Source organism: Desmodus rotundus, chromosome 3, assembly GCF_022682495.2.
Source record: "Desmodus rotundus isolate HL8 chromosome 3, HLdesRot8A.1, whole genome shotgun sequence".
Lineage (NCBI taxonomy): Eukaryota > Metazoa > Chordata > Mammalia > Chiroptera > Phyllostomidae > Desmodus > Desmodus rotundus.
Window position 1 is genome coordinate 103,911,765 of NC_071389.1, and position 15,010 is coordinate 103,926,774.

Consider the following 15,010-nt stretch of genomic DNA (forward strand, 5'->3'; position numbering starts at 1 on the left):
TAACTTGCCTGATAACAAGGCGTAGTTTTCATTCAAATAGGTTTGATCTCACATAATTAACTATCCTGCTATTAAATCTGCATTTACCCTCTAAATTAGAACAATTTGCTTCCCCCATCTTTGGAGGGGGGTGTCCTCACTAAGAGCGGACTGAACCTGTGGTATGTCATAGAACCCTCTGAAATATATTTTCTCTCACCATGTACACTCCTCCCCATAACTTTATGCTCGATGTTCCCCTGGTCTTTATTTTCATTAGCCCTGCCATAATGTACTTTCTCCCTTATACTCTTCTAGTATAAGGCTGCTCAAATAATTTCCCCTTTTTCTCATTTTACTATATGCTTTAAAATAGGATCTCTAGAATGGTATGTTACTATAGGAATAAATAAATGGCTACTTATAGCAAGCCTGTGAATAAGTCAGCAATCAAAAACACCTTTGAAAAAGATTTGGGAGCAGTGAATTGAAGACACAGGTAAGAGCAATTTGAATCAGGCAGCAATTAGGCCTTTGTAGGTAGGTACCTCTCCTCCCATCACCCCTTCAATTAGGGTAATAGGCAGCCCCTCCCATCACAACCTGAAATAAGTGGAAAAGATAGGGATGAACCTGAACCAACTTGACCAGGAGAAAGAAGGGGCAGTGAAGGTGGAAGGCAGAGCAAGGACACAAACTGTACCAAGATGTTGCACTAAGCCTGGCCAGCGGATGGAGCACTTTGTCTGTGTTCCCCAGGGCGTGTACCAGGGAACACAGTTGGCTTTAGGCCAGCCTGGACTCTCTGACTACCAACAGTCCTATTGGAGGCAAAACGCTGGTGCCCCCACTTTCCTGGCCAGGACTGGGCTGGTGGTGCCCACGAATGCTTGGGCCTACTACATGGAGCCTTACAAGAGGGAGCAGCTTAAGGCCATTCTCTCACAGATGAATCCCAGCCTGAGCCTGCGGCTATGCAAGGCCAATACCAAGGAGGTGGGTGTGCAGGTGAGCCTGCGAGTAGACAGGTCCCTGCAGTGCTCACTGGGCCCTCTAACCCTGCACAGCTGCTCTCCTTGGGGCCACAGGGTCCCCAAGGCACCAGTACCAGCTTGGGACCTCTATTCACCAGTGACAGGCCTCAGGGGTTTGGTCCAGCTGCAGGAGGATGGGAAGGACAAGGAGAGGCAGGAGCTTTCTGGTTCCACAGAGGCCACCCATCAGCAGCAGAAGTTACAACCAAGGCCAAGGTTGCAAGAGGACAAGCAGGAGGAACTCTGGCAGCAGGACAAGTTGGGGAAGGAAGATGACTTGAGTCCTAGGGAAACACAGAGTAAGCAGGCCCAGAGAGACACCCACCCGCTCAGGAAACCCAACTTCCAGGTGAACTTTGTCTTCCCCTCCTCAGACTTCTGCTAGTGTCTTCCTCTCTGTCCTCCTCCATTTCTGGGGCAATAAGAGTAAAATCTTCCCTTTCTCCTTTATTTGATGGGATGAAGTTCTGAAAACACATATTTACATGGCCTCCATGTTTTGTAACATTTTGGTGAAGGAGGCTGCCAGCTTTAAGCATGCGGAGACCAGAAGTCTGGCAATCATTATTAATTGGGAATGTGAGACAAAGAAGGACTTCAAGTTGGTGAAAAATGTGATCAGAATTTTCTTCTAGGGAGACCGTGCTGGTGGCATTGTGGAAACAAAAAAATGTGAGAGCAGGGAGAAGAATCCCAGATTAATCCTTCAGAGATGAGACACTAAATTAATGTAGTAACCTTGTGAACAGCGGTGAATGAGGTTAAGGAGGCTTTTTGTATCTCCTACAAAAAGCCACAAGCAAAGAAGGATCTAGCTCCCCCCCACCCCAGGATAATAAAAAAGTCTTCCCCTTTTATTTGCAGTTTTTGGAACGAAAATATGGCTACTTTCATTGTAAAGATTGTAAGACCAGATGGGAGAGTGCTTATGTATGGTGCATTTCTGGAACTAGTAAGGTGAGTAAAAGTTAGTGGGACATAGTGGGCAAAATTGTTATGTAGAGGAAGGATGTGTTTCCTAAGGGAGCTGTCTCATTCATCTCTGCACCCTCCATGCCAAGCACATAATAGGTGCTCAGAAATGAATTGAGCCCTGACTGGTTGTGGGTTGGGCATTGTTCCGCAGACCAAAAGGTCACTAGTTTAATTCTCAGTCAGTGCACATGCCTGGGTTGCAGGCCAGGTCCCTGGTTGGAGGCATGCGAGAGGCAACCAACTGATGTTTCTTTCTTCTTTCCCACACTCACCCTTTCTCTCTAGAAATAAATATAATCTTAAAAAAGAACAGAGAAAATGAATAGAACTGAATTGAAGGGGTCAGTTCAGATGACCTCCCGGGCTGCTGACCCTAGTCTTGGTGTTCTGTTGGGTTTGGTAGTTCTGTTGGACAAAATGTCAGATTATTTAGATGAACTCTTGTTCTTGTGGAAATTGGGACTTTCTATAATCATTTTTCAGTTGGTGTATTTTGAACAGGGTTGGGCATTAGCTCCACTGTCAGTCCACCAGGTGGGGCAGCAAGAGAAAGAATTTACTATAGAGGCTAGCCTGTGAGAGACTCCATTAGGCTAAGCAGGTTCCCCCCTTACTTTGATTAGTTGTCAGCATATTTGCATTGGGAAAGATTTCAGAGTCTGGGTTTCCAGATGTTCCTGGACATCATAGATTTCTGTTTCAGTACAAGAACAGTAGGCTGGTGCTGAGCAGCTTCTCTCCTCTGGGTACATGCCCTTCATTTTGTAACAGTCTACACCTGGTCTATCTCAGTAACTTCTACAAGCATTTGAGTTGGAATCCCCTGTGCTGTTCTGAAAGAACGGGAGGGAGAGAGAAAGACATACCAAGACCTGAATGGAAACATGACTTTTCAGGCTAGCCACTCACTAGGCCGGGAGGCGAATAGATCTTTTACCTAAACAAAAATGACTTTAATTCTCTGGCTGGAAGAAAAACAGTGGATTTAATTTAAACACTCCAAGACACTAGGATGCAAAGTACAAGACATAGAACTCATCCTCAAGACATTTATACTGATAGTAGTAACGCAGACAGAATGCGCATTGGTGACAATGCAGAAGCACCTGTGGCATGGACATGGTACAGAAATAACACAGGAGGGAATGACTGACTTTGTCAGGGGAAGGCATTATAATGTCCAAGAAGGATTTGAAAGGATAAATAGGAGTTCAAGTAAGGCAGGGAGGAAGTGTGCACGAGGAAATACACAAAGCCTAGAAACCACATGAATTGGTGGGTAACACAAGAAATTTGAAGTTCAGGTGGGGAAATACTGGAGGAAAAATAAGAAAGCAGGGGCTAATGGACTGGGGCAAAAGGAAAAGGTCGAGGGTTCAGCTGCACAGTGAGTGAAATTGTAAAAGCTGGTGCCCATTGAAGACTTTTACTATGGTACTTTATGTATGTTATTGGGTAGTTGTCAGAATCATAGGAAAAGTAAGAGTAGGACACTGATTTTACAGCTATGGAAAATGAGGTTCAAAGAGAAAGAAAAAGTGACTAAGCACTAGAGGAGCTAAAGACCTCAGGGTAGAGGTTGAGCAAAAACAAAGCACAAGGGAAGGGAGTGGGTTACTTAAATTAAAAACTGGGAGCCCAGGATACATGCAAACTTGGATTTAAAAAAGACAAATTTCTCTTTAGGTTTATTTCAAACAACTCTGTTGCAAATGCTACAAGAGTTTTAACCCTTATCGGGTAGAAGCGATCCAGTGTCAGGTAAGCATACAGAACACTCTTTGTCTTGGGGGGATGGGAAAAAGATATGGTCTTAAGTTGTCTTATGAGGTATGTTTATGTATGGGGTTGTGTGTTTTTCCTCAAACACTCTTTGTATAGTTTGGACATAATAATTTATTAGGTAACCTTTATTAAGGTTTTATTATGTGCCAAGCTTTGGCATTTTTCAGTACTAGAATTTGTATGCCTTTTATTAAAAAATGGCTTCCAGTTCTCTGCTGAAATACCAGTCTCATTTATTTAAATATATTAAGCATAATTATCTTAAAATCTGTGTCAGATAACTCCATTCCCTATAGTCCTGTTGTTCTCTTTATTTCCCTTGGTTCAAGTGTGCTATTCTGTTTCTTCATGTACCTGGTAATTTTTGATTGAGTGCTAGATATTGTATATGAAAAATTTCAGTGATAACTGAGGCCTAGGATAGTATCTTGTTCCACAGAAGATTTATTTGCTTCTGTGGGCCAGATGGGGACAGTGACAATATCAGCTTACTATTTTTCGGTTGGGGTTGAGCTATTTGGAAGCCAGGCTTTGGCATCTGTGGAGGCTGGTCAAGTTTTGGCTCATCCTTATTCTTAGGGTGTAGCCTTTCAGTGTCCCAACACAAAACTTGAATTGTTCACAAGGACTCTTCCATTTTGGCATATTTAAGATTATCCCTCTGTTTAACTCATTTTCAGATTCCTACTGTCTCACCTCTTCCAGAGTTGGCAGAAACATTAGGAAAGAAAATAGTCCTAAAATTCAGGCTCATCTCTGTTTCTGGGTTTCCTTCTTCAATGCTTGGATAATTCTCTAGTGCCTTTAAACAGCTCTTTTAAAAATTATCATTATTTTTTTACCTCATCTTTTCTAATTGTCCTAAGCAGGAGACTTGGTTAAAACTATCTAATTAATCATTGCCATAAACAGGAATCTACCTTCAGAGTAAGCCCTGATTTTTTTTGAGCCTCTTCTTCCTTGAAAGGGTATTGTGAGAATTAAATTAATTAATCTATGTAGAGTGCTAGGACAGTGCCTATAGTAAGCACCATGTGAGTTTTAGCTAATAGAATTTTCTTGTAAGGAAATTCTTATCAATAGGATAGTGGAACATATAAATGTAGTACAATGTTTGATAAATTATATTTAAGACTCTTGTTTGGAAAATGAAAATGCCTATTTTCATAATATAAAAGGTAAAGCTTGACTTACTCTCTTTGGCTATGGACATATGCAGAAAATAAAGCAGTGATTATCAATTTTAAAGATTAGTAGGGTTGGGAGGGTAGACCACAGCAGTATACCAATTTCCATAGGATATAATTTTATTTTTCAGAAGATAGAATGGGATAATGGTTAAAAACACTTTAAATTCTAGTAAAGAGCAGGCATGTTCAGAAAGAAAAAAAATTTAGATCCTTCTAGAACAACCCTCCCTCCTAGTTGTGACAACCAAAAATACCTCCAGACATTGCCAAATATTTGCTGGTGGCTAAGATGCCACTGATTGAGAATCACTGTGCTGGTGTTTTCAAAGGTTCCAATGTAGATAATCAAGTAACTGAATACTAACTCATTGCCCTCATTCCCACCTGGCTGTAAATGTGACCACCTACATAGTGAACATACTCTACAAAACTCTAAATTGTAAAACATTTTTCTCTTACATTAGATCTTCTTGATTGGTTCAGTGATATTCTAAAGATCATCTTTGATCATTCATCTTGAGAAATGGCATTTAATGGGATATGAGTGGTTTTGTACAACTTGGTCTTGGACTTCTAGGATTCAAAAGAGGATAAAGATTCCAGGGAGGGGGTGGTGGATAAAAGTATTTTGGTTTGAGGATTACATTTCAAACACTAAATTGATCATGTGTCCAAACTGTTCCTTGTTTTCTAAAGTCCTGTTCAAAGTCCCGTTGTTCCTGTCCTCGAAAGAAAAGACATATTGATCTAAGGAGACCTCATCGACAGGAACTGTGTGGCCGCTGCAAAGACAAGAGGTTCTCCTGTGGCAATATCTATAGCCTTAAATGCATCATGTGACAGGCAGTATGATTTGTACAGGTCACTGCAGCTCTTCTTGTTACTTACTGTACTGACCCTTTTTTTGCATTTTAGCTCTGACCCAGTTTGGGACAGTGAATTAGGCTTTTGTACTTTTTATAGGTTGTATAACAATTGTACCATATGATTAGAATGAAATAAATGCATGTAAAGTAGCCCATGAAGTCACACTAAGTGGTGACTCCAGATAAAAACATCAACATACCATTGGGAAATGCTATATACTGTCACTTATATGAAGGGAACAATGAAGAGGAACAGTGTTCATTTGAAAAACTTTTATAAGCTGGGTGTTCTAAGCACTGGGAATATAGAGATGATCTAGGGGCAAGGTCATTGCCCTCAAGTACACATCATAAGGATAGCAAACACTTCAATAGCATGTAGTAGTGCCAAACATTGTTGTAATTCATCATAGCAGCCATAGGAAGTAGGGACTGTTATATCCCTTCATTCCAGAAGAGGAGAGGATAGAGCCAGGATGTGAACCCAGATGGATGAGGGTTGTGCCCCTGGGCCTTCACTACTACCTTTCTATTTTCTCTCAGGTTCAGATGTGGTACATTCTACAGAGGAAATGGTGCTATGACAGTGATCCTCTAGGTACGGTGGTTGGGAAGAGGCAACATGACAATGTAGACCTGCAGGATGAGGGAGCTGGGAGAAAAGAAGATGGTTTTGAACCAAGGGAACAGGAGCAGCAAAGACCCTGCGGGAGTGGGACATGTATTGGGCATGTCCCAGGAATAGGAGCTCTGAGGCTGCTGTGGGCTGTGGGCTGGACAAGATGGGGCTCAGGTCACAAAGGGTTCCTTCAGCCATGGTCCAGCATATGGCAGCCCATGAAGGGCTTTCAACATGGTAGTGACATGAATTCTTACTTTAGAAACTCACTGTTGTGAGGAAAGACCTGGCAGAGTGGAAGGAGAGAGATCAGTTAGGAGGTTAATGAACACAAGAGAAAAATAGTGGCAGGTCATGGGTGGTGGCCATGGAGATGGAGAGATGTGCAGGATTGGAAGTGGGTGATGAAGAAATAAATGATGACTTATACATTTCTGTTTTGAGCTATGGGCAGATGAATTTGAGAGAAATAACAGGTGCATGTTCCTGGGCCAGATGACTTAACCTCAAATCATGGCAGTGGTACTTAAGAAATGTATGGGCGACTGACTTTTTAAAATTTTTTTTAATTGTTGTTCAATTACAGTTGTGTGAATTTTCTCCCCACCCCAGCCAAACCCACCTCCCTCCCCCACCTCCACCCTCCCCCTTGGTTTTGTCCATGTGTCCTTTATAGTAGTTCTGAAAACCCCTTTCCCCACTATCCCCGCCCCACTCCCCTCTGGCTATTGTTAGATTGTGCTTAACTTCAATGTCTCTGGTTATATTTTTGCTTTTTTTCTTTTGTAACTGACTCTTTCTGTGTCAGTTACTCTTCTGTAAAACGGGGACAGTAATTGTACCTGTCTCTTGGTGGTGGGATGAGGACTAAAGGAGCTGATGCTTGTTAAGCACTTAGGATAGAACCTGTAATACTCTGAGGACTTGGTAAACTTAGCTGTCTTATTTAGGTGGAGCTATGTAGTAATGTGGGCAAGGTTTTCTATTTCAACATATTAAGTTTGAAATATTGGAGACATTCCAAAGGAGATGTCATGTAGGCTACTGTGTATGAATGTGGAATTTAGAAGGGAAATCAGAGCTAGAGAGAGATTTGGAGGTAAAAAAATACGTAGTATTTAAAGCCATGGACCTGGGTGGGATCACCTAGAAGGAGAGTACAGCACAGGATTCTGAGCACACCATCATTCAGAGCAGTGATCCTGTAACTTCAATGTCCCAGGAGTTCCCTGGTGGTTCTGTTCACTGGAAAGTCTGATCCAGTAGGCCTATGGTCTGGGTCTGCAAATCCAACAGGCTCCCAGATGCTCTCACACCGCTGGTCCTGAAGGTCACACTCTGAGCAGCAAGGTTAGAGGTTAGAACAAAAAGTGATCAAGAGGGATAGGAAGAGGATGGTGCCATGAGAAGGGAGTGGTCAACTGAATCAAATCCTGTGGTGAGTGGGAAGAATGAAGATAGGCATGTCCATTGGATTTGGTGACATAAAGATGACTGGTGGTCTTGAAAAGAGAATCTTCAGTGAATTGGTGGGGGTGGTAGGCAGAGTTAATAGACTCAAGGGAGTGAATAGAGATAATACTTTCTAGAAGTTCTGCTGTTACAAACCACATTGGTGATAGTGAGAAGATTTGTGGGAAAGGTAGGTACTGAGTGAGTTCGCATATTCATGGGAATAATTCAGCAGAGAGGAGCTGACTGAGCAGCAGGGAGAGGACACTCAGGAGTGAAGTCCTTGAAAAGGGAGAAAGGATGGGTCCAGAGAAAAGTGGAGTTATTCGGCCTGAATGGGAGCAGTTATATTCCCTTTATTTTAAAAGGATGGAGCACCTAGAGCATAGGTTAATTAGATAAAGACAGGCTTATAGATTTGGGGATGAAGAGATCATCTGATTTGTTTTATTTATTCAGTGGATTATGAAGCAAAGTCATAGGTTGAGGCAGATAGGAAGAGAAGAGGATGAGAGGCTGAGGAGGGAGAGCAAGGTGTGAAATAATCATCTCAAGTATTAGGGATGTGAAATGATCAGGGAGGCATAATTGTATTTGCAATTGTAATTGATAGCACTGAGAGCTCCTTTTGAGACTTGGTGCTGTTTGAGAGGTGCTTTTAAAAATTTTTTTAAAAATAAAAACAAGTTTAAAAACTTTTTTCTGCCTTTTTTTATTATTGTTCAAGTACAGTTGTCTACACCCCCCTCCTCTGCAACATGCCACACATCCCTACCTCCTACCCTTGATCCTACCCCATTTTGGCTTTGTCCATATGTCCTTTATAGATGTTCCTTGACAACCCTTCCCATTCTCCCCTCCCCATTCCCCCCTCCCCCCTCCCCTCTGGTTATGATCAGTTTGTTCTTTATTTCAATGTCTCTGGTTATATTTTGCTTGCTTGTTTGTTTTGTTGATTAGGTTCCACTTATAGGTGAGATGATATGGTATTTTTCTTTCACTGCCTGGCTTATTTCACTTAGCATAATGCTCTCCATATCCATCCATGCTGTTGTGAAGGGTAGGAGCTCCTCCTTTCTTTCTGCTGCATAGTATTCCATTGTCAAAATGTCCATACTTCCCAAAGCAATTTATAGATTCAATGCAATCCCTATTAAAGTACCAATGGCATATTTCACAGATATAGAACAAACATTTCAAAAACTTATATGGAAGCATAAATGACCCCGAATAGCCACAGCAATTTTGAAAAAGAACAAAGTAGGAGGGATCACCATACCTGACATCAAACTATATTACAAGGCCATTGTAATCAAAACAGTCTTGTACTGGCATAAGAACAGATACATAGATCAATGGAACAGGATAGAGAGCCCAGAAATAAACCCAAGTCTCTATGGTCAGTTAATATTTGACAAAGGGGGCAGGAGCATAAAATGGAGCAAATGTAGCCTTTTCACTTAGCATAATGCTCTCCAGTTCCATCCCTTTGCTGTTGCAAAGGGTATAAACTCCTTCTTTCTTTCTGCTGCATAGAATTCCATTGTGTAAATAAGCCAGGCGGTGAGGGACAAATACCATATGATCTCACCTTTAACTGGAACATAATCAATAGAAGAAAAAAGCAAAAAAAATATAACCAGAGACATTGAAGTTAAGAACAATCTAACAATAGCCAGGGGGGAGTGGGGAGGGGACAGTGGGAAGAGGGGATTACAGGAACTACTATAAAGGACACATGGACAAAATCAAGGGGGAGGGTGAAGAAGGGGGAGGGAGGTGGGTTCAGCTGGGGTGGAGTGGAGGGATGGGGAGAAAAGGCATACAACTGTAATTGAATAACAATAAAAATTAAAAAAAAATGTAGCCTTTTCAACAAATGGTGTTGGGAGATCTGGACAGCTACATGCAAAAAAGTGAAACTCGACCATCAACTTTACCATACACAAAAATATACTCTATGGATAAATGACTTAACTATAAGTTGTGAAAACATAGAAGTCCTACAGGAGAACATAGGCAGGAAAATCTCAGCTATATCACACAGCAATATTTTCACCAATATGTCCCCTAGAGTGAGGGACATAAAGGAAAATATAAACAAATGAGACTTCATCAAAATAAAGAGCCTCTGCATGGTTAAAGAAAAGATTAGCAAAATGAAGGGAACTAATCATATGGGAAAATATATTTTCAAATGATATCTTAGACACGGGTTTGACCTCCAAAATATATAAAGAACTCACACGACTCCACACCAGGAAGACTAACAAGCCAATTAAAAGCTGGGCAGGGGCCTGAACAGATACTTCTCCAAGGAGGACATACAGAGGACCCAGAGACATATGAAAAGATGCTCAGCATCACTAGCCATCAGAGAGATGCAAATTAAAACCACAATGAGGCACCACTTCACACCAGTCAGAATGGCCATCATAACCAAATCAACAAACAAGTGTTGGAGAGATTGGGGAGAAAAGGAAACCCTACTACACTGTTGGTGGGAATGCAGACTGGTGCAGCCACTGTGGAAAACAGTATGGAATTTCCTCAGAAAGCTAAAAATGGAACTGTCTTTTGACCCAGCAATTCCACTGCTGGGAGTATACCCCAAGAATCCTGAAACACCAATCCAAAAGAACCTATGCACCCCAATGTTCATAGCAGCACAATTTACAATAGCCAAGTGTTGAGAGGTACTTGGCAAGTGTTGATTGCAGTTGTTTTCCTGTTGTGTCTTAATCAAGCAATTGTGGTGCAGATGTGGATGGGATAGATCTGAGGTATAACTATCTGAGTAAGATAGGAGTAAGATATTTGTGAGTGTCAGCTAGGGAGGGATTATAATTTATGGAATTTATTTATTTTGGGTTAAATGTTTTTCTTTTTCTCTGAATTTATGAGGTAACATTGACTAACAACATTATATAAATTTCAGGTGTACAAGGTCATATTATAACATCTGTATACTCTATTCGGTGCTCACTCTACAAAGTCTAGCTTCCTTCTATCACCATATTTTGACCTCTTTATCCTCTATGTCCTTGCCCCACCCCCTTCCCCTCTGGCAATTACCATTCTGTTGTCTGTATCAATGAGTTTGTCTTCTTTTTGTTTGTTCCTTTGTTGCTTTTTGTTTTATATGCCATGTGCTTTTCAGTCTGACTTATTTCACTTAGCATGATACTCTCAAGATCTATCCATGTTGTTGCAAATGGAAGTATTTCACATTTTTCTGTGAGGTGTGTATTATTCTATTGTATGTGTGTGTGTGTGTGTATATATATATATATTTATATATATATAACCAGAGACATTGAAGTTAAGAACAATCTAACAATAGCCAGGGGGTGGGGTGGGGTGGGGACAGTGGGAAGAGGGGATTACAGGAACTACTATAAAGGACACATGGACAAAATCAAGGGGGAGGGTGGAGGTGGGGGAGGGAGGTGGGTTCAGCTGGGATGGGGTGGAGGGATGGGGAGAAAAGGCATACAACTGTAATTGAATAACAATAAAAATTAAAAACAAAACAAAACAAAAACAACACATCTTCTTTTAACTTTTTAAATTGTTGTTCAAGTACAGCTGTCTCCATTTCCAACCCACCACTCTCCCCTACCCCAGCCATCCCCACTTCCCACCCTTGATCCTACCCCCCAACTTTGGTTTTGTCCATGTGTCCTTTATAGATGTTCCTAAAAACCCTTCTCCCTTAATCCCCCATTATCCCCTCCCACCTCCCCTCTGGTTACTGTCAGATTGTTCTTAATTTCAATGTCCGTGGTTATATTTTGCTTGCTCGTTTGTTTTGTTGATTAGGTTCCACATATAGGTGATATCACATAGTATTTGCCTTTCGCCACCTGGCTTATTTTACTTTCCAGTTCTTAGCATAATGCTCTCCAGTTCTATCCATGCTGTTGCAAAGGGTATGAGCTCCTTCTTTCTTTCTGCTGCATAGTATTCTGTCGTGTAAATATACCATCATTTTTTGACCTACAACTTGTTTATTCACTCTGTTGATAGACACTGGGGTTGCTTCCATAACTTGGATATTATAAATAATACTAAAATGAACATAAGGGCGCATATATTTTTTGAATTAATGGTTTGGATTTCATTGGATATATACCCAGAAGTGGAATTGCTGGGTCAAAAGACAGTTCCATTTGTAATTTTTTTAAAGGACACTCCATGGTATTTTCCACAGTGGCTGCACCAATCTCCATTCCCACCAACAGGGCATGAGGGTTCCCTTTCTCCACATCCTTGATGGCACTTGTTGTTTGTTGACTTATTGGTGATAGCCATCTGACAGGTGTGAGGTAATATCTCATTGTGGTTTTAATTTGCATTTCTCTGATAATTAGTGATGTTGAGTATCACTATGCCCTGTTTAGAGAAGTATCTATTTATGTCCTTTACCCACTAAAACATTGGATTTTTTTGCTATTGAGATTTTATATATTTTGAATATTACTCATTATTGGATAGATCATTGGTGAATATCTTTATTTTTATTCATTTACTAGGTTTTCTCTTTGTTTTGTTGGTTTCCTTTGTTATGCATAACCTTTTTAGTTTGATGTAGTCTCATTTATTTTTTCTTTTGTTTTTCTTGCCCAAAGAGACATGTCAGAAAAAATATTGCTGAGAGGTGTCAGAGAATCTAACACCTATGTTTTCTTTTAGTTTATGATTTTGAGTCTTACATGTAAGTTTAGTTTATTCTTTTTTTATTATTATTAATTTCTTAAAAATTTTTATTATTCAATTACAGTTGTTATTCTTATAGGTTTATTTATAGGTTTAGTTTATTCTGCATCTGATAGGTTGGTTATCTCTTCATTGCTTAGTTATATTTTTGGAACTATATCATTTGGGCCATAATTTTTTGTCTCGAGGGGCCTGTTACAATGTAAGGGGTGGAGCCTTAGGTATTTGCCAGGATGGGGCAACCCACTTTGCTGTGTTCTGGTGCCATATGTGGGGGAGGGGTCTAAGAGGGAACAATGCCATTTGTTTGGCTCTTGGTTGGCTTTCAGTTACTTTCCCTTCTCCCCACAAGTAAATTGGGTCCTTCTGGTGCTGATTCCTGGGTGCGTGGGTTTTTGTACATTGTAGGACCCTGTGGATCTCTCCAACAAACTCTCCTGAGGCTGGGACTTTCTCCTACTGCTGCAGTTTCCACAGGTTTTTACAGCCAGAGGTTTTGAAGTTTTATTTCCTGGCACTGGAACCCTGGTTGCAGTCTGTCTCACTCCCCAATTGTTCCTCCTGGCTTATCCACATACAAATGTGGGACCACTGCGTCCCCCAGCCACTGCCTTGTTGTGAGTCCTCTCCACCCCTCCTACCAGTCTGGATGAATGTTTCTTCTTTAACTCATTGGTTGTCAGACTTCCATACAGTTAGATTTTCTGGCAATTCTAGTTATTTTTTGTTTTTTAATTTGTTGTTGTCATTCCTTTGGTTGTGTGAGGAAGCAATGTATATCTACCTACACTTCATCTTGGCCCAAATTCTCTCTTGGTCTTTAATCTTCGTTATTTTATTTATGTGTCTTGTGGGTCTCTTTGTTTTCATCTTTTTGGGATTCTGTGCTTCCTGGACTTGTGTGTCTTTTTCCTTCACCAGTTTAGGGAAGTTTTTAGCCATTACTTTTTCAAATAGTTTCTCAATCCTTTGCTGTCTTCTGAGACTTCTGGTATCCCTATGATGCAGATGTTGTTATGCATAATGTTTTCTAGGAGGTCCCTTAAACTATCATTTTTATTTATTTATTTATTTTGCTTCTCTAATTGGGTGTTTTCTGCTACTTTGTCTTCTAAACTGGTAATTTGATCCTCTGCTTCATCTAATCTGATGTTGATTCCTTCTAGTGTATTCTTCATTTCAGATATTGTCTTCTTCATTTCTGACTGGTCCTTTTCTGTGGTTTCTATGTCCTTAATTATGCTTGCTTCTTCTTTGAGCATTTTCATAACCATTGTTTTTAACTCTGTGTCTTGTTGATTGCTTGCCTCCATGTTCATTTTCTGAGGATTGCATCTGTTCTTTCATTTGGGCAAGTTTCTTTGTTTCTCCATTTTGGTATCTCTCTGTATTTGTTTCTGTGTTTCAGGCAGAAACAAATGTGTTTCAGGGAGATAACTGCTATGTCTCCCATTCTGATAGGGTGCCTTTATCTAGTAGATTACCTGTGGGGCTTAGTGGTACTCTCTCCTTGATCACCTGAGATAGGTGCTCCAGGAATGGCCCTTGTATGGTTTATGGGGGTCCTCCTGTTGTGGTTCAGTCTTGATTGCTGTTGGCATATTTGTGGATTGGGTTGGCCCTCAGGCTGGCTCATTGTGAGGACTGACCTTGATACAGTGCACAAGTTCTTGTCTGGGGCTTTACCCTACAAAGCAGATCTCCTTGCTGCAGGCTCTGGTGCCTGCTGAGATTTCCCTCTGGTGTGTTCCTTGTGGATCTAATCAGAATCTATACTATCTGGTTCTGAAGCCAGATACTAGGTGTGTAAGTTCTGGTGCCTATTGGGAAGGACTCCAGTGCAGGTCAATGTCAGATGCTGATTGGTACTGGCCCTGGGCTTCCTCTTAGGAACTACAAAGTGATCCAAAGTTCGTGGCTACCTCTGCTGGGCCTGGATGTGTGTGGTAGGGGTAAAACTGTGTATCAAGGTCACCTTCCACCAGCACTGAGCCTGGTGGCAGGTCATCAAAGGCTCAAGGCACCCTGAGATTTGCTTCTGCCTGCCAGCTGTTTATTGGGATCAGTCATTGAATGAGTCTCTGGTGGTATATGAGATGTGTGAGATAGGTTCTCATTGAGTCACTGGGTGGAGGTGAGTGGTGTTCATCAAGTTGATAGAGATTGAAACTTGTGCCAGTCCTAGGTCTGAGGACACTCAGTAAAAGTCTCAAAGTATACCAAGGCCAGCTTCCATGCTGGATCCTGCAGATTTTTGTGGTGGGGTGGGGTCTCTTGATGTCCTTTGCTGAGAGTATCATGTTCTACCCCTTCATTTTGAGCTATGTTTGTCTCTGGTCTGAGATGATTCTCCTGCAAGTGACATCTGGTTAGGTGTTCTTTTTAAATCCA

At 41.1% G+C, this 15,010-nt stretch overlaps 1 protein-coding gene across 1 annotated transcript; it reads left to right on the forward strand.

Annotated features, from left to right (window-relative positions):
- Positions 1-702: 702 nt before the first annotated feature.
- On the forward strand, positions 703-5,886 carry LOC112296217 (protein ZAR1-like). The gene is made up of 4 exons (XM_053922019.1): positions 703-1,362; positions 1,878-1,970; positions 3,675-3,749; positions 5,660-5,886. The coding sequence occupies exons 1-4, from the start codon at positions 712-714 to the stop codon at positions 5,801-5,803; spliced, it is 963 nt and encodes a 320-aa protein (XP_053777994.1). The 5' UTR covers positions 703-711; the 3' UTR covers positions 5,804-5,886.
- Positions 5,887-15,010: the final 9,124 nt, after the last annotated feature.